At 36.6% G+C, this 27,174-nt stretch overlaps 1 protein-coding gene across 4 annotated transcripts in view; it reads left to right on the top strand.

Annotated features, from left to right (window-relative positions):
• The window catches only part of CACNA2D3 (calcium voltage-gated channel auxiliary subunit alpha2delta 3), a 346,053-nt gene that overhangs the window by 90,454 nt on the left and 228,425 nt on the right, over positions 1-27,174 (top strand). For all 4 annotated transcript variants that reach the window (XM_072347140.1, XM_072347142.1, XM_072347143.1 and 1 more), the window contains one exon: positions 13,154-13,213. In XM_072347140.1, the coding sequence (XP_072203241.1) occupies positions 13,154-13,213 (60 nt within the window). The remainder of the gene's footprint in view (positions 1-13,153; positions 13,214-27,174) is intronic.

Here is a 27,174-nt window from a genome sequence, read left to right as displayed (position 1 = left end):
TAATTCAGTGGCAAGATTACTCACACCTGGTGCTTTTGTTACCCCTCAGTATTCTGATTGCCTCTTGAAGCTCTTCAGAATCCCATTCTTCTCCAAATGGCTCAGCTGTCTGAGTGGTTGTAGTTTGCTTTTGTGAATCTCAGCATAGAGGAGCTCAGTAAAATACTCTTTTGATCTTCCTGTAGTTGCATTTGTTTTGAAGATAAACTTGTCTGCAATTTGGTGTCCATCCTTTAACTAATGTGATTACTGCATGTTTTGACATCCTCACAATTTAGTCTTGCATTATTAGTACTATCTAAGTCTAACTGTCGTGCCACCTGGCATATACTCTGGCTTTTCATTCTTTCAGAGGTTTCCTCTGGCCCTCCTTGTCACTTGTTTTGGACCTTCTTTTGCCCTCTGTATTTCTTACATCTTTTGGTATCGCTATTTCCCAAAAAACTCTATAGACTCTTCTAAAGCTGCAACCTCTTTTCTAATTATTCTCCTGGGAGTTTTATGTCTGTTTAAGTTGTCTGTAAAGGAGGAGATTCTGTTCTAAAATTTTAACTGTGGTTTGTATTTTCCAGAAGGAATCTGGAGACTTATTTTGTTCATTCCTTTATTGTTGGAAGCCTTTCACCTTGCTCTGTCAAGGTCATAGTCATGAGTTTGATATCAGATATATATACATATGCATATGTATATATTTCCCTTTGGCGATAAAGTATGCACTTAGCTTTGGGACTAGTGGGATTTCTTGGTACATCTGGGCATATTTGGGCATCTGTTTAAGCCTGATGAAGTCAGGGCGCAGCATAAGTCCTTACTGTTCCTCTGTCACCAGTGAATGACAAGGAAATCCGTTTTGTCCTCTCTCATTTTGGCTCAGTCTTCTGCTGTTATGGTTACTTTGTTCCAGTGGCAAAATATTGGTGTAAAGGTCTTTCTGTTGGACCATGCCATTGTAACTGTACAAAATGATAGACACTGAAAACTGATATAAAATGAGGTAAAAACCATAGCTCACAAATTCCTAGATAAAAATTTTATTTCCACAGTGAAGCACTGAAAAAAATGGGAAATATCAGAATTAGGGTTGGCAATAAATTATTTGCATGATGATACAATTGTTAGTTAATCATTTTTCTGACCTCCTATGTAAAGCAGACCTACTTATAGGTTAAGTCAGTGCTGTGGGTAAAAGAAACTGTTGTATGTAAGAAAAATTCTGTGTTTTAAAAGAAAGAAAGGTTTCCATACAGTACTCAGTTTTACATTTCTGACTGTCTCAGTGACCATCAAAAACACATTGCTGTATTTTCTCATACTTATGTGAAGGCACTAAATATAGCAGCTCTGGTGGTGCGTTTTTCTCAGGATGCTTTCTGCTGAACCTTATGCTTTGTTCTTCAGCTTTTTTTTGCTGAATATGAGTTTATAGAATAATATAATGTTTACTAAATCATTAATTAGCGTAAGAAAACAGACTTTGTTACAGACTATTGCCAAAAGGTGGCAGTCTTTGTCCCCAAAATTCTGAACTGTTTGATTTCCAGTAAATGTTACATACAACAACCAGATATTACTCCTATGCTAAATAATAAAAATTATTTGATTAGTAGATAGAGGATAAAAGCAACATATGCTTGAAAGTTGAAGGATGACATAAAGTTATGCTTTTTTTCTTCTTGATAGAGGAAATGTTAAATTACAAGTCTTGGGAGATAGAACAGTGTTGGAGAAAGTACTTCACAAGTAGACTGTCAATGAGCATGAGCTACTTGTGTTTCAGTTTTGATGCTTTAAGTATTTTGGCTTTGGAGATGTTATTAGGATTTGGCACATCAGATCAGTAGGTTGTTCATCAATTGGCACAACGAAGTGCATAGAAATAACGCGTTAAGTAGACAAACATTCATGCTGCAGTATTTGATTCTCCTCTCCATGTGTTCCGGTGGATCCCAGCAAAGCACAGCTTATTTTCTTGTAAATTACTGTTAAGAAATGACTGGAGATAAAGGATTGCCTTTGCTTAAGACCTTCAAAAATTTTTTTTGGATGTATATTTTTTTGTTTTAATTAATTAGTAGCTTATTTCCAGATTGGAGACAGTATCAGTAGAAATATTTTAATTTTAGAAAGTCTCCACATTTGCCATCATATTTAACTACCCTTATTCACATGTATTTAGAACGCTAAAATACTATATTAAACCATTGACTGGAAAGTAACCAAAAATGAAACTACTATTTACCATAAGAAATATAACTTCCAGCTTATTTATAGGGAGAGCTGAGCTGAGGATGGTACTGATATGATGCCAAAAACACTGGTGTGACAATCCCAGCTGTGGATGTGTGTCTGTCTTCCTCACTGGCCAGGCAGCTCATGCTTTGTGTGAGGCTTGCATCGAACTCTTCTTCTTCCAGTCTGCCCCAGCAACCCTGCTGTGAGGCAGTGACCATGCAGCAAAACTTGGATAAATTCTCCATGCTCAGATGGTGTTGCACTGGAGCCTCCTCACAGAGAGTCCAGTGCTGAAAAGATGCCATTCTGTTCTCTGCTCAAGCAGGTTGCATGGAAAGGCTGTGTGTTTGGATAGGACTCTGCCAGACCCAAACAATTGCTTTTAGTTAGGTCAGGGGATACCTGAGCAGTATAGAAACCTTAGGGAAGTTAGTAATAACATGCCAGTATTTCTTAATGACTTTGTTACTGAGTTAGAAGTGAAGCAATAAATTTACATACAAATTTAGCAATGTAACACTTTGGTTTCAGCACTTTGGTAAGCAAATTACTTATAAACAAAATGAAAGTCATACAGAATCATGAAAAGAGTGGGAATTATGGTAAACTCACAGGTAAAAACTGTATTTTCTCTTGTAAATCTGTGTGTGTTATATGCTGTCAATATAGATGTGCAGTATGCGCGCACACACACACACATATATATACATTTTTATGTATACAAATGTTATAGAGCAAAAGTATGAGTAGTTTTTGAAGCTATTAGTAAATAATATGAGAAGTACCTTGACAATGACACATCCTTTTGTTACAACTTCTTGTCAGTCTTCCAGACTGCAAGAGAACCTGAAAAGAAAGATTTGTCACGTTAAAAATAAGTTTGGAAAAAAACATTTATAAATGCCAGAACAACAACAACAAAAAAAATCCAGATGCATGCTCTTATTTAACAGTACTTTGAAATGAGAGATAAAAGCCAAGATTCCCATTTTATTCTTTTCTGTAATTTGGGGATAATTTTGTGGGAACGATAAATAATTCTGAAGTTGAAACACATGCAGGTCTGGAGAAAATCGTGTGTGTGTGTGTGTGAAGGAAGCACAAGATTTTCTGTAATGAAAACTTCTGTGAAATACTGTACAGAGAAAGTAAGTCAGAGGGCTCTTTTTCAAATCTAATCACTCAGTATCATTATCAGTAGTTATGATAAACTCCAAGATGGATGCTTGTGTGATGCAGCTCCTCATTTCAGGTGTTTGACGTAGATTTGGTGTAATTCAAGATTGCTACCTATGTGGCACGTTGTAATGAGAGAATGAAGCAATTTTACCCAAGTAATGGAAGCAGTGCTTTGTTTATGGTTACTTACCTGCTCATATTCAGATTCTGGGAGACCAACAGGGCTCTTAAAACAGACGTAGTTTATCATACCAAAGAAAGTCAGGGCTTTCCTTGAGTACTCAAGAGCAATGTTGAGCCTCCATATGTTTTGATGAAAACTTGTTTTATAGAAGAACATGAACTATAATCTCTGCAAATTGAATTTTTCCAAAACGTGGATCCAGTTTTGAGTGGGAGAAAACCTGCATCTCATTTCTGCAGCACTACTTTCCCTTTCTAAAGGATGAGGTGATGTTGAACTTTCAGTCACTCTTTGAATATTTGCAGAGCAGTAAAAAAAAAAAAAAAAAAAAAAAAAAGGTTTTTAAATAGAGGTTATTTGCTCATGCTTGAGCAGTCTGGTTCGTACCTGACCGTCAGATGATAAAGACATTGCTAACGTGCAACTTGCAAACAGCTTTTTGACAAAAGCTTGCATTTCAAAGCTCTTTAAATGAATTTCTTGCATAGAAGGATAAGACACAATATAAACTATGGCTGTCTTGCATGTGTTGTTCTGAATGTAAAAAGGAAATATCTCCTCTTAGAGAAGTTATTTTGTTGACAGTGGGTATTGGATCATATCAGGGTTAACTACTAAAATCAATATGAATTATGATCTTTTAACAACTCAAAAAGCCTCTGCTGGGTGAGTAATATACCGCAATGCCATTATCATACTCATTTTTTTACTCACTGCGCTGATATCTATAAAGAGATTCAGGTACTTCTTGCAGAGTACTTTGAATATGGAAAAAAATATCATTATTATACTGAACGTTCCTTTCAAGGCTTCTCAATCAATTCTTATTTCATATCTCCTGCTGATATTTATAGTAGAACGTTAGGAAATTTTCTGATGCAAGACATCATTGCTCTGTTTTTATTTTTGTCTCTTGTAATTTTAATTTTGTTTATTACTGCTTACATTACTGATATGGCCTTTTACTGTTTATATGGATGGTCATGTATCAGAAACAGGAAAAAAAATTCCAACAGGCAAGAACTCATTCAGAAAGGTGGGAGAGTTCTTTATCATTTGTTTACTTTTTTCCTAGGATCTGTGACAAAAACCTAATTGCTGAGCCAGACGAGTAATCTTTCTCTCCCCATGTACTAAAAACAGTGATTGTTTTTGTTGTAGAAAATATTTGCTTTAGTCTACATGGCAATACTGACAGTTATTGCAAATCACTTTTATATTAAATTTATTTTTCTTTAATAGATTATTACTGCTAAAAGGTCATGAAAGAGTCTTTTTAAAAGGCCAGTGTACTGCAGAAATCTTCAAGATTGCCTAACAGATTTCATAACAAGTGGGTGAGAAATTTCACAATCTGGCTCTGCGCAAATATTTATCTCAATATCCCTTCTGATATCAGTGGGGTTACATGGAGGTGACTTCTAAGGCTGGCCCTATATGTTTACCTAAGGCACTCTCATTCCATTACCATATAAACCGTGAGCTGGAGGAAATGCAGCCTGTTCTCATACCTGGCTCTGACCAAATTACTGCAAGCGTGTGGTATAGATTTGTTGCAGTGTACAAAAACAAAGGTGTCCACAGCCAGTTTTACAGAATAAGGATTTAACATGTGGGAAACATACCCCTGTGTCGGGGAAAAAGAGTTAATTCAGTGTTTTCTCTCCTTCATGTGTCTTGGTTTTGTGGTTTAGACAGGAAAAAATAAGGAGTGTGAGCACCCTACAGGCCTTTGGGGGCTTTGCTTTTTGTTGGTGGAAAAATTGTTTTGCACAGGTTTCTCATGATCAGTGATCCTGGAAGTCTAAGCTACTTGTAGCAACACTAATGATTTCGATGTTTTTGTTCTTGCACAGAGTTTAAAGGTTGAAGTAGAGTTGTTGGTTGTAGAGATGAGTGTGACTGACAGTCTGTGGTGGTGTGAGCCAGTTCTTCAACCAGTGGAGGAAGCTTCTTTGGTAGCATTGGACTATGGTGTGCACGTATTAACTAAATTAAGTGGAAAATTACTGTAATAAAATATTCACTACCTCTGCAAACATAAGGTATTTGTCAGGTGCATTACAGTCTTTGCTTGTCCCTTTCGAATCTGAAGGTGTTAGCTATGTGAACATTCATTCTGCTCCCCTAATGCACTCAGGAATATTTGGAGTATCAAGGAAAAATGGTTAAAAATGTTAATGTTCTATGAGGTTAGTTCCCTAGGTCACAGAGTAAATGAGGTGCTGTGTTGCATATTTTACTTCATTTTCCAAATAAAACTGTGCATTAATTAAATGTTGAATGACTGATAAAAACTAATTAAGACATGAAAGTATAGCAATCTTTTAGTTACTAGGAGAATACAAGTTTTACAAGACATAAGAAAAACAAAGAGCCCACTGGAACTGAACTCATTCCCTTTACAAAGTAAAGCAGATAAGGTTCTGACACTTTGCAACTCAGCTTTTCCTTTGGGTTTGGAAATTTGCAAATGTTCATTTAATTACAAGTACAGTTTAATACAGTAAGGATGCAAGTTTAAATTGACTTCTATTACATGAAGAAGTACAGGCAGTTGGGGTATGTGTATTTGTCTATGTGTGTAGAGATAATTGTATAAGCTGTATTTGAGGAAAACTGTGCCCTTATTTTTTTCTGAGAATTCAGCATTATTTCATAATTCCATATTTAAAAAAAAGTCATTCTTGGTCAAAATACCAATGTCTGGTTACCAAGTGTGTGGACGTAAGATCTCAGGATTAATCAGTTCGATAAATTTGTGAATAGAGTGCTTCAGTACAGCCTTTTTTCTTTTTCTTATCGAAGCTGACAAAGTATACAAAATTATGAAAGACTAAATTATCTTCTAGTCTGAAGTTACATTTGTAATTAATACCAGAATCTTCACTTCATCAAGTCTTCATAGTGATAAAGTGTGGTCTTTAGTCTCAAAAAAATAACTTGCTTTCAGGAGGTTAAAAAAAAAAGAAAAAGAGCTTGGAATCTTATCTTTGCGCTTCAGCTGTTTCCAGGAAAGAAAGTAGGCAAAACTGCATCCACTTACTCTTTTTAGAATAATTCTGATGTTCTTTTCATTAAGTCTGTAACACTCCTATGCTTGAGAACCAGCTCTTGAAGTTGGCAGGGATGTGGCCTTGACACAAGGCTTTCTTTGAAAATCTGTTCCAGCTGGATCAAGTTATCATTTCGAAAATCTGCTCATAGAGGCATATGGCCATTAGAAAACCTATCAGAACAAAACTATGTATAAGTAAAATCACTGAAAATTCTTTACACAGTGATTTTTCAGTACATAAAGTAACTTGAATGTAGTTGAGCAATAGCTTGAAACAGCAGCAGGCTTTGGAAATGAAGTCTTCACTGGCAGATTGTCTGTGTGTCCACATGCCTACTAAGCACAGAAGAGAGATTAAGAAGGTTAAAGAACACAGATTTCTTATCTTTTTTGTCTGTGTTTGAGTGAGGGTGCTAGAAAATGAGTCAGCAGCAACAGAAGTTCATCAGTGGGCACAGGAGAGGCTGAGGACAAGAATGGAGAATAATGAGATAGTTTAAGGAGATGCTGGGAACTGGATCAGTCTGCTCTGGGATTTAGAAGTACAATGTGAGATACTCTTGGTGTGGCCAATGAGGTTGTATACCCAGGAACGTGAAAGAATGGAAGTTACTGTTGGCAGGGTTAGGAATAAGATATTGTCAGTGGCCTGGGAATTATTGGTCATGAAGAGAATGTTTGGTAGCATGGGAGCTAGAGCCGATATCTTAAGTGCTAGAGAATAGTATGGAAAACCTTAGTGCTGGAGTTTGGGGAGCACATGTGAACATACTGAGCTTAGGATATAGAGGGAACGATGGAAAAGAAATATGAGTACGTCTAGACTGTGATCAAGTATGAAAGGAACAGAATTAAATCATGATTATGATTGAAGACAGAAATGAGTACACTTCAGTATTGAAGTCTGCCAAGCAATCTGTGTCTGTATAACCTGAGATGTAACACTGAATTTCTAAGTCTGAGATGAATGATTGCATGGTCCAATTCTGGTTTGTATAAAATGAACACCTGCTGTCATTGCTCTATGAGGACTGCAAAGGTCTCAACATTTATCAGTGTCCTAACCAAACAAAATCATGTGAACAAAGTCGTGCACTATCATGTTGATAGTGATAATATGGTACTACTGGGATTGAAATACAGACAGTTTCATTCTGATGTGTTCTGGTATTTATGAGTTTGGCTTTACATTCATAGCAGTGATTGAAGTTTCTAGCTTGATATTTTTGTTGTAAAAATATAGAGCCATAACAACGCTAACATTTGATTTGTTTAGCTTCTCGGGTCGGTTGTTAGGAAAGGTGGAATGTTTGTTACAGTATCCTCACTGTATCTCAATTTCAAATTACCTCCATCTGTTGCAGATGTCCCCACCATCTTACTTCATGAAATGCTTCTTTCTTTATCCCTTTCCAGTAATACTCTACTCACCGTAATATCTAGCTTAGAGCATTCTTATCACCTATTCTGCTTGCAGCAGGAAGTTGGGGAGACCTTTAGTAGAAAACTGTTTAAATTTGATTTCTTCTTCTTTTTTTTTTCTTTATAAAAAAATAAGTTTATTTTTAATCTATTGGTCGTTGAAATCCAGACCCTGCAGAAAGTCAGTAACAGTGCAATTAACCTTGAGAAAGAGTGATACCTCCTGTTTTCAGAGCTTAGGTTGAAAGTAAAGTAAAGACAAGTCTCTCTGTCTTGTGATTGAATGCTGGGCTAGGGAATTGAAATAGGTCCTGCGGACTCGAAACTGACCTTTGTTTTAAGTGATAAATCTAGTGGACCTTTTATTGTGTCATAGAATCTGGTAGGAAACTAGGAGGAAGGTATATCACTGCTGATTTTGCTGAAGTGGACCACAGATTGTAAGCTGGACTTGAATTTACTTGAGGCAAGTGAGCTTTAGTGCAAAGATGAGGAGAGAAGCAGAAGGTGGGAACAGAGCAAAACAGCTGGATTCATTTAGTGCTTCTACATAGTGCAGAAACACCTTAGCGTAGTGCCTAGTCCTATCTACTTCATCATAACTGTTCCATTTACAGTTTCATCTCTGTTTGTCCAGCTCCTTGTCAAACTGAGCTCTTTGTAGCTTTTGTTGCTTCAAAAAAAAAAAAAAAACACAAACAAAAACCTAGCCAACACTTTAGCATCCATCGACTTGAAAATCCTGCAGTCTTGAATGAATAAATGGGGATAATTTAAGTTATTTACAGTAATTGCATATTCTAAGCTTTTAACTTATTTTTTTCTTAATTTATAATTTATGCTTTGATTGTGCATTGATGCATCACTTACTGTGACTGATCATTACCTAGTGAGTTGTTAGAATTGAAGTTGATAATCTTAAAGCAGTCTTTTTTTGGCATCACATTATTTGCAGGATTGGTATTTGTCTCATGCCACAAGAACTAGAAGTTTAACATGAAAATAACAGGCTAAATTATCAGTGTTGTAAGCCCAGCAGCAGCCATTTTAGTGATAGAATCTCAGAGAAAATACCATGTAACTGAAAAAAAGTGAAATAACAGTGCTGTCACACTCGCAAAGAGATTCTTTCTCACACTGTGATTGAACTTCCGTGTTCCTGTTTGTATCCATTGCCCCTTGTTGGTGCCACTGAGTACCAATGGAAAAAGTCTGGCATCATCTTCTTGATACCCACCCTTTAGGTATTTATTCAGTAAGATCTCGTCTCAGTCTTCTCATCTTCAGGTTGAACAGTCCCAGGTCTCTTAGTCTTTCTTCATAAGAGAAATGCTCTAGGTCCTGGAGTTATTACCTAAGCTAATAGGCTATCACAGTAATAAATCTTGTTGTTTTCCAAAGCATCCAAACCTTTTTCAGAAGTTATCAAAGTACCTGTACCTTCACAGGTTTCCTGGAAAGAAAGTTCATTTTCACTTCTGAAATGAACACCAACGTTAGGAATGCACAGGAAGGTAACTGGGTAGTATTTAATGGTTTGGTAATCTATTACTGAATGTTCCCACATGAACAACATAATCTTCTAATGAAGGAGCCAGTGAAGAAAATTGCTCTGATGATTGAAATGCAAGTTCTGATTTCTCTCTGAGGACTCTACTCAACTGTTGAACTGCATTTTAAATAATTATCTAGCTGCACTTTAGGAAGTATTTTTGGCATGTTCACAGCTCAATTACTGTTAATTTTGATTAGAAATTTGATGTTCAAATCAATAATAAGGTTATTAAAGTTGCACTCAGTATTTCACCTGAAAAAGGGTAACTATAACTATTAGTAGTTATCAGTTTTACTGCCTTTTTTTTTTTTTTTTGGCCCTGGTTTAAAGTATCCTACCTGGAATTCTTGCAGCCTCCGGATTCTTTGCTCACAATGTGGAGGTAAAAGCTCTAACTGGCAAGATTTGCATAATCTACTGAAGGAGTTAAGACATAGTCTAGTGAATTTGGAAGGATGTCCTGGTAGAAGCTGTCTGATGTGATTTAACAGGCAGAAATAATGCTGTGCTCCTTGGCTACTTTTTCAGCAGTGAGGACTGAACAAAGGAGCATCTACCATTGAGTAGGTTAATCTTTCACATCCAGTTGCTTTGTCTTTAAATACCATAATATAGCATTTTTCACTTTGGGTTTGTAATTTGCTGATCATTTTGGTGTGTTTTTTTGGGTGCGATATTTGCTCCATTGTCTAGCTTATGCCCTGTTGTTGTGATGCATTTTCATAAACTAGATAAGTGAGTTCATCTTTCTGACATGTATATATTTGGAAATTATAGAAATCAGTTCCTTAATGTGTGGTGCTTCAGATAAAGTGTGCTGTATATTATGAAAACTGCTCTTTAAGTATTATATGATGCCTTTGACTTGCATGTGCATGCTTTTGTTTCCTCTGTTTCCTTCGGAGGATGTTGTATTGAAAGAGTGCTGAGATGTTGTGGAAAAAAGTTATGTATAAATACAATGACTAAAATTTAAATGAAAAATCAATAGAGTATCAATTGGTACTCTTCATTTCTGTGCTGCCCTCCTTACCAGTTGCTTTTCCTATTACTCACCTTATGCTTCTCTAGCTGTTTCTTACATGTGGGTATAAATTCTAGTTTATATTTATTTGACTGTGGCAAAAATGTAATTGAAACACATTGGGATCGATTCAAACTATGTATGAAGCTGTGAATTATTTTTCTAGCCCTCCAGGTAATGATATCTCATGAAATACTAGCATAATTTTTCTTTTGTTGTGTGTTTCAGCACAGAAAGAGAAACACATCCCTTTTTCCCCTGCATTCATTTCTGTGTTAAGATTATTTTTTGGCCTTTGTTTCACATTTGGATCTATTGCATTTAGAATGTACTCCACAGTGTATTACATGTGCACAGAGTAGTAATGCAACTCTTGGTCTTATCTTGATGCATATCTCTGGAAATTCAGTGGAGTATTTATTTTACTTAAATGCCTTCCTTGTAATTAAGAAATGAAGACTAAATTTGTTAAATATCATCATCAGATCACTGCCATGCTAAAGATGGGCTTCTGAGGTCAATGAAATGTATAAGCCTCAGTGTTCCAAATGAGGTCTCTTCCAACAGAAGCCATGCTATGATTCTGTAAAAATAGCTTGGACAACTACTTTTATTACTTGCTTTTAATTCTAAAAGCAAAGCAAAAAAAGTGGGTCAAATTAATATTCAACAGTTTTTCAAGTTACAGGGTGTGACTTTGTTAGTCACACAGCACAGGAGTTTGAACAGTTCCATAGAACTTGATGGTTTATTTGCAGTACCACATCATTCCCTTCATGTAATGTTGTGTTGCGTTGTTACATGTTGTTTTCTGCCTGTGGGAGGGTGAGCTGGTGTGCTTCTAAGTTAGATTCTGGTCTGAATTTGCTGGCATTGGAACTGCATCAGTTCTGTTCTGGATTATGCTAGAAGAGTTTACTAAGAGCAGATGGACTTATGTGGGACAGGACTTTTAAAGGTCAAAGCAGTCAAATGAGAGCTGTTCATTGTGCTCTTTCTCTTTTCTCTCTTGCTATGTCAACCTGGGTATTGCTAGGGTTCCAATTTTCTGTCTTCTCCTGGGACATATAACACTGCACTAAGGTAAAAGGTGTGAAAACCCCTCTGGGCAGAACACAGTTTGCAAGCTGTGAGATGAGACTCAGATGGGGAAGGCAAGGCTGTGACCTGTGCTGCATGTGAAATTAACCAACAAGGATCTGCTTTAAACTTTCACTTTATGTTATAGAGTTATTCATTCTGAATTGACAACTGGAGATATTTTTCATTATAGTTTAAATTGTATAGTAATAGATGTGAATTCTGATTTATTTTGATTTATATCCAAAGACTTCATAAAAGTGTGTGCATGAAACAGGAAGCAGAAGGGTACACAGTTGTCCTCTAAGTGCCATGAATAGCAGCATTGAGCTCACTTGCCTTGTGATTAAAAATATGTATATATGAAAATAAATGTTCATACTGGTATCTGGTCAATCAAAGAAAATAAAAATGACGTATTGGAATATTCCGTGACAGATCACACTTCTATTAATTTTGGGTTGTACATTGATGAATTTTCAATTAACTGAAATAAAAAGCAGGGATATTTAGAGTTAAAATTCTAAAAGGAACCCTGGAGAGAACATCCTAGAAAGGGTATTATAGTTTTTCAGAAAAGAATGTTTGCAGCAAAACCCCTGTATGAATTAGTTTTCAAGTAGCTATGTTCTAATACAAACCTTATTTTGTCCTTCAACTAAAAGTAGCACAGAACACAGTAGATAGTTCGGAGTATTAAGAGGAAAAAACACAACTAAATTACTGTAATTCAGTAAACATTACATCCATAACAGAAAGTTCTTGTTGTGATTACACACCATGTTAATGTAGTACGTACAACACTTGAAATATACTAAGTAAATGAACCACATCTCAATTTTTCTATTCTTCCATATTTGTGTTATATAAAAAATATTTTTATTTCAGTTGCTTGCAATCAAGTACAATATTAAGAAATGCCTCCCACTTACTTTTTAGAATTGAAAAGGACTCCTATATGCACAATTAAGTCCAGAGCGTTAAAACACCTTTGTGGGTTTTTTTTGCTTTTGTGTTTTTAATTGTATCAGAATGGGTGCTTCGGGATGCTGAGCAGCCATAGGGGGTGAAAATATGATCAATTACATTTATTTTTTTCTTTACTAATTAGTGCTTAAGCTCTTTTGAGAATCTTGTGCCACCCAGCATGGAAGCTGAATGTTTAGAAAACCCGGTCTCTGTTTCTAAGGTCTGGTTCATCTATTTTTCTTTAATTTTTTTTTTTTTTTTTTTTTTTTTTTTCCCCCACTGATTTTAATGAAGTACCATGGCAGATATCATATGGAGATGGAGATGAGAAGACAGTTCTCAGATAAACCTGTTTTGTTGTCATACTGGAAGAAACAGCTCAGTTTAAACATGTTATTCAAGCAAGTATTCAGAAAATACAGCTTTTTTTCTCTTTTTTTTTTTTTCCAGCGTCTTGTTGAGGCTGCAGAAGATGCTTACCTGAAACATGAGTTTGATGCTGATTTACAGGTAATTAATATTGGATTTCTCAGTATTTATCCTAAGAGTTTACTGTAAAGTTTGTACAGTATCTTGTGTGAACTGAACTGCTGTAGAAAGCCAAGTATGTGAATAATACAAGGATGCTGACTACAGGAGACAGATAATGAAAGCTGGCTTAGCATTTTGATGGGTTAAGGATTCAGGGTGTGTGCTGGGAGACCTAGCAGGTGGGTTTTACTCTGAGAGATTTCGTTTCTATTCTTTATGCGTCTGCCTAAGTCAAGCTGTTTAAACCCAGTAATTAGTAGCATGTTTCATTCTTGCAGCGTACAGGCAAGGAACTGTTCAATGGGGAGTTGAAGTTGCGGATGAGGTGGGATCCACTGGGATGGGATTAGCATGACCTTGATTTATGCAATTGGTTTGTGTTTGGATCCCTGTCTAAAACAGGCAGTATTCTTCTTCCTCCTACCTGGAAGCCCTTAGAGCCAGATCACTGACTCCAAATATTGCCTTTAGGATTAATATGGCAAGGAGGAGTGGTGGCATCTCACAATTGAAATTGTTAGCAAGAAAATCATAGAATCATAGAATCATAGAATTACTCAGGTTGGAAAAGACCTTGAAGATCATCAAGTCCAACCGCAGCCTAACCAGTAGCCGATCTCTTAAAAAAAACAACCACAAAACAATACCACAACAACAAACCTCTGCTAAATCATATCCCTGAGTACCACATCCAAGCGGCTCTTAAACACATCCAGGGATGGCGATTCAACCACCTCCTTGGGGAGCCCATTCCAGTACCTAACCACCCTTTCTGTAAAGAAGTTCTTTCTAATATCCAACCTAAACTTGCCCTGGCGCAACTTGAGGCCATTTCCCCTCGTCCTGTCACAAGTCAGTAGTGAGAAGAGACCTGCCCCACTCTCACTGTAAGAACCTTTCAGGTACTGGAAGACAGCAATAAGGTCTCCCCTCAGCCTCCTCTTCCTCAGACTAAACAGCCCCAGCTTCCTTAGTCTCTCCTCATAGGGCTGATTCTCCAAGCCCTTCACGAGCCTCGTTGCCCTTCTCTGGACCTGCTCCAGTACCTCCATGTCCTTCTTGTGCTGAGGTGCCCAAAACTGGACACAGTACTCGAGGTGAGGCCTCACCAATGCCGAGTACAAAGCTTTTGCTTAAATAAAACAGTTAAAATGAGATTATTTTAAAGCCACATGATCCAACCTAACAATGTGAAGTTTAAGAGACAGTGCTACTCAAGAGTTAGATGAGTAATGTTCTTCATACCTTTCATGAATTCCTACATCCTCTGTTTCTTGATTAGCATGTTGGGTGGAGTTTTGTTTACTTTATCTATTTCAATTTAAAGCTTTCTGTATTAGCCGTGTGTCTATTGAAACTCTGAGCTTAATCTTTAAGAGAAGCAGAGACTTTTTTTTTTTTTTTGTAGGCTTTCCCATACATTTAGCTAGTTAATACACAAGTTCTTTTTCCAGAATTTACCATGGTTACATCCAATAATCACAAAACATTTTAATGAGAATGTGATTCAAGTAACTGTTCTCTGTGCAGAACGAATAAAACATGAGTGAACTCTTTAGAGCTAAGGATAAAAAGTCGAGTGTAGTAGACTGTGATGCTGAGATCTGTTACTGCATGTTGGAGTAAGGAGAAGATGAGGGCACTGAAAGTGATTATTCATATTATTGCTGTGGTCATTGAATACTGACTTCTATATTCCAATGCTTTAGAGCTCTATTACATTCAACCCTGTTAAGGGTGTGCTGTCTTTTTATGACTTTTTGTTTTGAAGAAAGAGAAGCTCTTGTCTGGATAAATCAGGAACATGCTTTATAGAAGATTTTAATTTCTTTTTTGAGATCTCCAGTAAATACTTCTTCACTGCAGGATAATTCTCACTTTGACAAAGTCCTTCATTTGCTGAGGCTCTGAAAATATTAACACTTTGAGGAAGCCATTTGTGTCAGTAGCATTAATGGCACAATCAAATCTTTGTGTAGAGCTCTGTGGTTTATTACTGTCACGGTCCATTAAAGCTAATCAATTGCTAATCTTGGTTTCAGCGACCCCTTTGCAACCCTTGCTGAGTGATTGTTGTTCTTTATCGAGAATCTCATAATACCATCTGCTCAATATAAAACAATGGCCAGAATACTTCACTAGCCTGCGGAGGTGGACAGAGGGTTTAAATAGTACACATTCTATATAATTCCACTATCAAAGAGGGACTTTCTAGTGTTTGTATTGCCTCAGTCAATGTGTGAAGGACAGGATTAAGTGTTTTGAATTAGTGGTATGTGATGCAGCACCGGTTGGTTCTGGTTCTGTGTGTGCTCACATATTCTGAAAATTCAGAAAGCACATAAAGGAAATGCTTTTGTGCCTTTTATTGGCTCAACATGCTTCCTATGTCTTGAAGACCGTATAGTTAATATAGTTAATATTCTGTCAGTATATAAAAATGATAGAGATGAGAGATAAGATTATATTAATATTTTTATTGACTCTTATTTTTAATAAGATCATTGGTTTTGTCCTTAGTTATTCTATAGGTATTGTAATTAAAGATCTTTGGTTTTGTCTTTAGTTATTCTATAGGTATTCTAATTAATATACTGTATAATTGTCTAAGGTTAGAGAGCTATGAGGTCCTCTCCTGAATCTATTGACACAACAACAAAAAACAACCCCATAGTTAAAAAGCAAAACAAATAGAAAAAAACGACCCACAGAACTCCCAGTGAATTGAAAAATAGAAATCAAAGCAGGTGATGTGACAGTGACTCATCAACATTATATAGTTTGAGAAATGACCAAACTGGTGAGAACTGGCTCTAAAGCATCAACCTGTAGCACTTCACATTCAGAATTTCTTTTCCCTTTTAGGGAATCAAGCTAAGACCTGTACTTGTAGCAAGTTATGAGGAAATGATGTTCTAAATGTTGCTTATTTCAGCCTTTAACCCATACCAGGGTTTTTTTCAACGTTGGCTATGGTTTCAAGATATTTTGTATAATTAAAGAGTCTTCAAATGGGAACAAAGTGGTATACATATGTCTGTGTTACATAATGTATTTGCTGATGTAAAATATATTGCCATCTGTATTACTGTGGTAGGTTGCCTTATGAAATCTCTACAGATTTTAAGAATTGCTCATCTCATTTATACAGGGACGTTGTCTCTGGTCTTGCCTCTGTGTAAAGTGCAGTGAAGTATGCATTATTCATCTGGAATCTTGTCTTTAACATGATAAGAAATACAAAACACTGTACTATTGGATTAGTTTTGCTGATGTATTCTATGTCAGAAATATTTTTTTGAGAAAAAAAGATCATTATGATCATAATATACTTTTCTTTTGGCGGAACCGATCTATTAGAATACGTTTGTAATAATAATCATAGTTAAGAGAAATTGTTTCCTCTGCTTGTCTTGGACTTGAGTGTGTGCTACTGAAACATTCTGGTTGGGATTCAGTGGGACACGGTTGTGAAGTTGATTGCCAGATCCAGGGAAGTGGCTTTGAAATGCAACACTTTTCCCTGGAGCTGTCATATACTAAGGAGTTTGCTCATTTGCAGCTGACAAACACATTTTGTGTATTGTTGTGTAAAAACGCACTAATGTGATGCCAAGTTGACTCAGTTAAGCAGTTACTGATGAGGTGCTAAAGCACACTTCTTTTGAGGTCCTGTGATTTGTGTTGGCATCAAAATCTCTACAGTATTCTCCTATTTATATGATCATATCTGAGCTATTTCTCAGGATATCATAGAGAGTTTGTTTGAACAGAGGGAGGATAAGATCTGTTATGGTCCTGTATTATTTCAGTGTTTCAAGAACTTTGACAGTGTGCTCAGCAAGAGAGCTGATACTGAACTGCTCAACCGAGCCCTAAAAGTAACTTTTTCTTTGTTTCCTATAAACTTTAAAATTTTTCTTTTCTTTTTTTTTTTTTTTTTTTTAGTAGAATTCTTACAATAAATGATTCCTCATCAGTTTTTATACCTCTGATATCAATTACAAGAGAAAGTTTAAAAAATGTTTTGTTATGCCTACTGGTCCATTTTCTTGATGGTTTCATTGCACAAACTTGCAGGGCAGCTTTTATTTTCCATGTTAATTAAAAGTTGCTATACACTGCAGTTGAGTTTTCTCTCTTGGTGTGATGTGATAATACAGATGCAAGCTTGCTTCTTTTTAGAAGAATCAAGGCTATTCCATAACTGACATAACCTGAAGTACTAGACATTTTCTTTTCAGAGTGTTGTAGTTTTACTTTCTACATAATACAGGACAGGTTCGAACCAATGCATTAAGATGTTTGACATATTTTACTTTTATGTCACAGGGCTAGAAGATGGTTAGGCAATTAGATTTTTTAATAAAAGGTTACATTTTAGAATACACTTAAAGTTAATTTAGTGGGATAAAAAGAGGAATAATGGCATAAAGCTGCTTTTTATTATTCCTTTCTTAAATCTGATACATATTTAACCATTTCTGAAAGTCGGCGGAAGATGACACTTCAGAGGTTCATGCAGAAAGCAAAGCAAAACAAAAATCCCATAAAAAACAGGAATGGGAAACTAAATTAGCCAAGCTTGTAAGCTTTACAGCTTTTGGCTCTAATTCTGCTACTGCTAATAATAGTAGGCAGTTCATTGGTATATTTCAAAGGGAGGAACTTGAGATCCAATAATGTTTAAATTCAACTGCTTGATATAGAGTGTAAATGTGGACATAAAAGCATGACCCAAACTTTGTTATTTTTTTTAAAATTGTATATATTTTAGCTTAATAGTACCATACAAAAATGTATAGTGATGCTAAATGCTTAGGTATTTAATAATATTTATTAAAACCTATGGTAAGTGCATTAGCACAAGAATCTGGCATCAGTGACTTACAGGGCATAAGAGGATGATGTTAAGTGATAAAATACATTGATATCTTTCTCATCCCAAGAGCATTTTCTAAATTTTCAGTTCTCCAATTAAACGCTGAGCCATTCCAAAGATTTTCAGAGCAACAGAAACCTCAACCTGAGAACAACTTATAATCAGATAGGTGGGGCTCTTGGTGCGGAAATGAGGCGTGTTCAAGCTGCTTCTCTGGTGAATATTAAATTATATACATGATGTGAAACAATTATAAGAGAATATTGTGAGAGGCTCAATTTGGAAGAGCTCGAAGGATAGGCCAGTCACTCTGGTTCTCAGAGGCCGTTGTCTGAATCTCTTCTGCTTGGTCCAGGTCATGGATCCAAGCTGTACCACAAGTCTTTCCCCTCTGGTGCAATTCTGCAAAACTTTCTAATACTAGAAGGAGTCACAGTTCAGGTCTAACAGCAATAACAAGATGGAACAGACAGTATTTACACATGTATAACACATACACGCTGCTTCTTTCCTATGCTCAAATTATTAACTGTTTGCAGGTTGCTTTTTATGCTTTCTGTAAGCAGCTGTAAGAATTAGAATTGTGTTTAAGAGAAATGAATGCTGAAATTTTTTGCATGCTCACATAAATTTACCTATTGAGTTTTTAAGTGAAACAGAAGTTTTCATTAGAATGTTGATAAAACTCACTGTCTGCAGCACTGAAATTTTCTCTTTTATTGTTTTTACAAGGCAAGTCTTTATCGTATACTGCTAGAGCGATGAACCAATTTTGTTCAGGTGAAAAGATAATACATGCTAGGAACAGTCAAACAAATTAAGCAGATGTTTGCTTCCGCAAGAGGGATAAGAAAATCAGCAATAATATTTTATGCTGCATTCTTAACATGGTGATGTTGTTAGCCCTAAAAACAGGTTGAAATTTGTTGCAACAAGGAAGGAGTTGGAGGTAAACTCACAATTTGTGCTGCCTCAGCAAGTGTCCTCTTTGCAGAGCCCAGAATTCTTCTCAAAAGTGCCCACACAGCTTCTGCCAATGTGACTGCCAGAGTGGTAATAGCATGTGATCAGAGCATGCCATGATGGGGAGTAACCAGGCAGTGGCTTTCCCTGCCTTTGGAAGCACCTGCACAGCCCCAGTTCTGTGGGTCTGCATAGGGAACGAACAGCAGAAGGCGGAAGGGAGAAGAAAACAAGGTTTGTGGGCTGGGGACAAGGGAAGGCTGCAGGAGAATGCAGCATCCTTGGAGTAAAAGAAGTAGATGTCAAAAGATTGTCAAGTGCAGGAAAGGAGGCTGTAGAAGGAGAAACAAGTAAGTACTGTGTAAAGGCAAAGATGTTAAGCGTTAATTGCTTTGTGTTTTAAGAGCACTGACAGTAATCTTTTTTAAGTCTCTCAAAAACCATTACCTTTCCTCACAGTGGGGATGAAATGAAGCAGTCATTTTCAGCTATTTTTTAAAAAAAACAACAAAAAAAACCCCCTCCAAACCTAAACTTTTCTTTACCCTCTCCAGTGTCAGGCAAGGCAATTATGTAAACAGTGAGGAGCTGTCTGACACGAGCTTCATTAAAACACAAAAGAAACCCTCAGAGAATAAGTGGGTAAGGTTCAAATACAATTTAAAAACGAGCTTGGGAGAACTTTGGCAGAATAAGTATTCACTGTGTGAGGGATGAATGCTGCATCAAAATGAGGGAGTGTACCGCAGTGCTCCTGGAGGCTGCCACAGACCTCTGGGAAACTTCTTCCTGTCACCACAGACAGAGCAGATGTGTTTAAATGTCTTTAGCTTATCGGTTTCCAATTCTGACACATCAGAGAGACAGGTAAAGAACCAGAGAAAAGGAGGAATGACTGTGTGAGGTGAAATTAAACATGCCAAAAGTTGGGGATTGGCGTGTTGGTGACAGGAAGCAGGAATCTGGATTAAAATATCTTTCAGTTGTTGTTCAAATTAGTTGTCAAGATTTGCTTCTTGGAAACTGGACTGAGCTTAGTGGCCATCTTTCCCTCAGAAAAAAGAGCTGAGTGCTGTGCTGCTGCTGGGCCTTGCAGCCCCCGAGAGCATCAGGTGCAGCACTGTTTCTATCACGGTTCACTCTGAAAACTGTAGCTCTGGTTTAACGCTCCTTTAATTGAGGATGTTTATCTCATATCAGCTGGTGCAAGCGGGAGATGATGCAAAGTGTTGTTTCCTCGTTTGCTTAAACTTCTGCACAGAAAATGCTCAGCAGTATCTATAATCAAAGCTGTGTATTTGCTGCCTGCTAGAGTGGTGTTCTTTCTGAGCCTTCCTGGTAGATATAGCATAAAGAAGTTATTTGAAGCATGTTTAATTCTCTATGGCCATGCATTGTTTTGCATGTGTGTTTAGATTCTGATGTGCAGTGAGGCAAGATGTGAAGGTGCTCAGAGGAGCAGCAGTGCTGGAGTTAATGTTTGTGTTTATAAGGCTCATTGGTCAGTGATACTGAACAATCCTGCAGGAAAATGTTCCTCAGTTCACTCTTGCAAAATTCAATGCCCTATTGTTCTCACTTTTCTGAAGTCACTGTTTATAATGTTGCTCTCCTTTCTCCTCTGAGGAATAATATAATTTATTGGAGCAGTTCATTCATAGACTATGTGATATCTATCTTCTGGGACAGAGATACCTTCTGCATGATGTACGCACTGTTAGCTTCAAACTCTTCCTGTTTGCTCTTTGTGAAAGGGTTTGTAATCAGGAATATTTATGCATCCTGGTACCCAATTGTGCTGTGCTTGCTGTTTTCTACTCTTCATAGAAAATTAAACTCTTTTTTTTTCTTTTCTTTCTTTTTTCCTTTTTGGCTTACACCTACCTGAAAAGAAAAAGATTTTAGAATATTACCCTATGGATTTATGATTACCAGGCAGATAGCCAATAATAAGCAGTGATATCTGATACTACAGCCCAGACATACTCTGCCTTTTTCCACCTTTTTCCTATTATCTTTAGGTTTAATAAACTATAAATGGGAGAAATAAATGGCAGATCATCTTTTCTTTTTGCCCCTTTTTTTTTTTTTCTTCCTTGGAGGTGCTTGGTGATGAGATTAAGCTAAAGGTCATATATTCTTCTAACGTGGTATTTAGGAATAGGCAAATTATTGAAAAGGGTGGAAGTAATCTAGGGTTATTCATATTTGTGGGAGAACAGCTTTTTTACTACACAACCATCATTTTCAGTGGAAATAACTGTATTATAGATAAAGATTTAATGAATATATATGAGAAAGGCAAGTCAGTAAGCCGTTCATAGCTATAGGTGAGGTCACGTTTCTGGCTTGTGTAGTATGAAAGTGAGTAAATCTTAGAAGATCTTAGTGGAAATATTTCCAGGGTATTATGGATACTGCTTATTGTAAGAATAGTTTTTCTTGCCTTTGGCATATTGGAAGTATATTGTCTACATTTGTGCCTTAACATTACAACTCCATGTATTGTTTCTTTGTTTCTGAATCTCCCGTAATTACTGATTGGAAAATTAAAATACCAAGCTCATTATTTCAATCGTAAGATACAACTTGCTTTAGTCACATGTTTTGTCTATAATTGGAGTGTGTGTGTGTTGAGCTTCATTAACTTGGAACAGAAGGAACCCCTGCTTTTGTGTTGAAGTTAATTAAAGCTGGTAATGATTATTGTCTGAAAATATTCTGGGTTCGAGTAGGTTATTTTGCCTCTACCTCTATTTTCACACATCATTTCATTGATCATGCGGTTGGTCGATTCATAATACACAGGATTTGTCTGAATTCAGTGAACAATGATTTTTTTTTAATCATAAAAATGCACTTGTATGTTTGTTTAACAGTTAATTGAAAGCTTCTGCTTATGAAAAAGCCACTGATGACTTTTAAACTCCTATTTGAGAAAATTATTTGCAAAAGTAAAAATGATTATCTTTCCATGACTAATGAGTAATAGCACAAAACAGAATGGGCAGAGCAATGTCAAGGACTGTCAGGGCTTTTAAATATAAAAATGAAAAATTCAAAATAAGATAATTTTCTGATAATTTGTATAAACTTCAAAGTAGGTCTTCTAATTGGTGCTCCACATAACTAGCACAGTTTTGATCATGACAGTAGTATATTTAGATGTATGCTTGCACAGTTTAGGATTCGTTTTGATCAGTTTTTGTAAACCTCTGCATTTCAGCCTTATATATGTTGCCTGATGAGCAAATCTTTATCACTAGTTCTGTGATAGAATGAGATAGAAGAAAACAGTAGCAAAAACAAACCTATAAAACAGCAGAATTATACTTGCAGAGGGGAAAAGCTTAGAAAACCTGAATGCAAGTTCCCAATGAAAACCACAATATTGTTTTGTTTGCTATTTTTTTTTTTAATACAATAACAATAGTTTGATAGGTTTTGGATATGGGGCTGGTGAAGGCCAGCTGGTTGGCAGTGAGGAAGAGATATGGAAGATTATCTGAGTTTGTGAAAGGCATTGGATGTTTTGAAGAGTTTGCATGTTTCAAGGGCTGCTTTCCCTCAAGGACTTTTTGCCACACTGCCACAGTTCTGAACTGCCCTGTCTCTGTTGGGCTTCTCCATTCCTGCCACACTTCTCACTGCACTTCCCAACTCAGTTCTCGTTCCCTCAGAAGGCTGTGCAGGCAGGCTGTGGTCTGCTCTGGAAAGATGTGTGCTACCTGAACTCATCTTCACTCTAGTGCCATTGGTGATCTAGACAGAATGCTGCCCTGTATGACTTTACCTGTATTTTGCATGGAAGATGGCTGTTGGTTGATCATATCTTGAACACACATCTCTTATAGCAAGATATGTACTATTTCTCACAATACCATATGCCACTTCAGATCCCCCTAAGTTTTATCCCTAAACAAGCATCGTGCTGTCTTGTGCATTTATGTGATAGTCTGGAATCTGTTTCCTGCAGGCAGTTTAGTAGACCCGTGGAGTTTAGTGTCACTGGTAGAGGCAGAGGTGTTCAAAGCTGAGTTGAGTGCTCACCTCTTATTGAAGAGGTAAATCCTGTATTGCCTCTAGGAAATTGTTGTGGATTTTATTAGAGTTCCTGTGCAGGTAAATGGCTATTGAGATAGCTCTATAGAGGTCAAGGAGTCATTGTTCTACTAGACAGACCTGGATTTCTATTCTTCAGTGACCTGAAAAATGTCAAAGAGATGAAAAGACATAGTAAGAATGGGAAATATAAGATGTTCTGAAAAAATTCCTCATTTTCTATACCTGTACCCCTATGCCCTTCAGAACTACAACCTACTAATGTAGTAGTAATGTACTTACTAATGTAAATTTCATAGGCTGTATGTTCATTGGGGTCTAATATAGATTATTGAATGAAAAAATCTCTTGAAGATTGTCTTCCAGTTTAAAAAATATGCTCTGTAAAACATGTGAGTCTGAAGGAATTTGTCATTTTTTTGGCCCAGCTCTATGCTAAATTGCACAACACATCAACAAAACAGCAGCCCAATTAGTGCCCACAGTTATACCTACAGAGAAATACCTTTTAAAAATTCCTTGTGGCGTGTTTGCAAATAGCATGCTAATATGTTTTCTGTAAGTAATGTGTCAGTCCTTGACCTTTTTTGCACATGGGCAGTGCTAGTGCCCCTCTTGAGCAGGAATTGCAAAGCTTATAGAGAAATGAAGCAGTAATGAGGGAGATTTTGATGAGAAAAAGCAGTGGAGATGGAACAAAATCAAACTGAGACCCTTTTCAGCCTGCAGTAAAGGCTGGTAATGCAGGTTTTACATTTTCTCATTAACTGTAACTGATGGTGATATTTTCAGTGGAAATTGGGAGTGAGTGGAGCAAAAGCTACCATCTATTGTTGAGGGATTTGTCTTTTTGTTTGATTTTCAGTTTTTATTTATTTATTTTTTTTTTACAAATATTTTGAGAACTGTTCCTCTCCTTCATCCTCTCTCAACACAAGTTTTCTTCTCATCTTCCTGTCTCACATCTGCCTGTAAGAATGCGAAACTGGGAAGAGAGGATGTCATCAAGTCCAAAGCACTTCAACTGATGTGGTTACATCTTTCATGGGTGCATGACACCTACAGTGCTTGTGTGGTGAGAGCCACAGGTAACCCCAGCCTAGCAGGGTCAGCGTGGACACAGAGACAAGAGAACTCTCAGACAGTGTAAGGACTTTGCTGTTTGAATTAGATCTTACAGTACCGTGAACAGTGACATCATTGTATATACATACCAATATATAACGATGAGTAAAACAAATTCAGTCTTTGGCGTTGACTGGAAAAATGTGTGTTTCAGGCCCAGATTTAAAATGAACTTTCATATTCCATTCTTAGAGCATTTAAAAAAAAATAATCATTTTTGTCTATTTTGACTTCTGCATTAATAAAACAAGGTCAGGAAATCTGTTAAAGTTTACTTTTAAAAAAATGTTTTCAAGTCCATCACATTGTTTTAAAAAAATCATTTCCATTTGTTATCTGCATGTTTAAGTAGATTGTGTTTTCTCATGATGGATTCCCTGAAGGAGAGCATTAACAGATTCCTGTAATTGATTCTACTTTAGTGATACTTAATGGCAAGTTCTGTTTTCCATTATTGTTACCCTACATGGTGAACTGTAACAGCCTTTATACCAGAATGTATATTGATACACAATTGGTTTGGTAACTTTTTACCACCTGAACTGCCTTGCATGAACTAAAAACATGTCCGCCTGTCTTCAGCACAAGTGGCCATTCCCATGTTCAGGGCAGATATCCCTCATATCTTTGCATATACTACTTTAGCATGCAGAAGTAGGTAAAGGGCAATGCTGCTTGCTGTTGCAGGCATTGTTTCTGGATTTCATAGATGACTACAGATGGGATTTTTAGTTTTTCTTATGGTGCTAATGACTCACTTCTATTGCTCTTTTTCTTCTTGATTGTGCTTTATCAACAAATGATACTCTGCTGCTCCCACCCCAGCCCCTCCCAAATCACTGCTGGCAAACTAGGTGGTGTATGGTGCCATAGTGTCAGCATTGCTTACCATCATGCAAGACGTTATGCAATTATTTACTGATGTCCCCTGTCCTTTCTTGTAAATTTGTTGCCTTGTGTTTGTCTGAAATTGCTACACTAGGGATAACTTTGCATGCATGCAATAGCAATTAGCACATTTGAGTCCTGCTCTGTGACTCAAGCTCCTATGTGCTCTTTACTTACACAAACAAACAGTGCAATTCAATTGCTTCTTAGCTGTGCTTTAGCTCTTGAACAAGCTGCTTGTCCTAATGATGAGCTCACAGGGAAGGACCAATGAGAGACATTGTGTGCATGGTTAGCTAGCATGCATGGGAAACTGTGTAATGCTAATTTAAAGTCTGAGTTTTGCTGATGTTTCAGAAAGGCACATAGCTGTTGTCTTTTGATACTCACAGGAAAAACACAGGAACCTTTACTGCTGGAATGCTATAATGATCTAAAATTAATTGTTATTATAAGTATTTAGTGTACTGACTAAGGTTTTTGCAATTACCTATGTTTTAAATCTTATTTATTGAGAGTAGGATCATACTTAAAGCATTTAATTCTGGCAAGTTGTGGCAATAAAAGATACTTGCTGTACTGTAATGTAAGTTGGCAGCACTATTACTGAGATGGTAGAAAATAGATGAGGGTTATGCTGTCCTCAATTTTCATATTTTCAGAAAAATTTCCTTATTTTCCAGTGAGATTTGAGTTGAGGCTTTTATTACCTATTACCACCACATACAGGTTTTTGTATTTTGTTCCATGTTTTAAATTGTTGTTTATAACTGTATTAACACTGAACACGTTAATTCTGTAACTATATGATAATTCTAAGTATTATTTTAACAGCCTTTGTATGACATTGATTGTAATTCAGATTTTCCTGGCGTGCCATTTTTAACTGCTGATAGTAATAGTACTTGTAACGTTTGCTTTCATTTTTGTCCTAGTTGTAAACAGTAATATCAATTAATAGGTGTTTATGTTTGTGTGATTGTGTTGGCCAGTGATTATTAGAGAATTTAATTTTTCTGCCAAAGAACAGCTTCAGAAAGATAGGCACTGCAATTGCAAAACAGATTAAGTTATTTAGATGGCCTTTTCAGCAGCAATATAAAAAAAATAAGGAGTGACTGTGGTGTCTCCCACTCATTTTGGAAAATAAAACAGTTTCTTCTCTTGTTCATTTGCTGCTCTAGAGGAGCAGTTTCTGGACTGTGAAGTAGAATTTCACTTCTAGTTTTATATGTTCTTAACTCAGTCCCAAATCCCCAAAGCAACTTCTGCACATTTCTTTAATTTAGAAAATGCAAGTTCCTTCCTAATTAGTTACACAGAGACTTTGTTAGATTTTTTCCAACTGAAAAATGATTAATAATGTGTAATTAAAAGTGAACCTGCTCAAGAGCTCATCAAGTCTCTCTAATGCTCTAACACCAAACCCTTTCTGCAGCAAGAAAAGTGATATTGCCCCAAGGGAAATGAAAGACTCATGTCTCAGGAGGAATTTCCGAAATTCTCAGTTGGGGAACTTTTCCAATACTCTCACAGTAAAAATAAGCCATTCATGAAAGAGTATTAAGTGAATTTTTGAAAATGGAACTAAACACGTATTTGATGTATGGAAGTACTGTGTTAATATTCTTTATAGTTGAAAGTGCTAACCAGACATTCGATGTACAGAAAGAACAGACCACTGTTAGTCAACAGCTGTACTAAACATTTTCTTAGAGACTGTGCAATTTCTTCTTGCCTGATATAAAAAGAATTTTCCATCCACTCGCTTCTAGACTAAGTTGCAAACAAAGTGCAGATAAGCAGAGAATAATACCTCTGTATTTGTTCCTTTGTACATCAACCTTTTTTTTCTTTTTCTCCTAAGTTTTGCTAGCAAGATACTCACCAGATACTTGATTATGGTCTAGACAAGTGTAATGAATACTATAGAAAAGCAGGTCTGGAACATATCCCAGCTGTTCAATGGGAATATGAACCATAACACTGCAAGCCACTAGATGCCACTCTTGTTTCATCC

The sequence above is a fragment of the Excalfactoria chinensis genome, chromosome 12 (genome assembly GCF_039878825.1).
Source record: "Excalfactoria chinensis isolate bCotChi1 chromosome 12, bCotChi1.hap2, whole genome shotgun sequence".
Taxonomy (NCBI): Eukaryota; Metazoa; Chordata; class Aves; order Galliformes; family Phasianidae; genus Excalfactoria; species Excalfactoria chinensis.
This window is presented reverse-complemented; position numbering and strand designations above follow the sequence as displayed.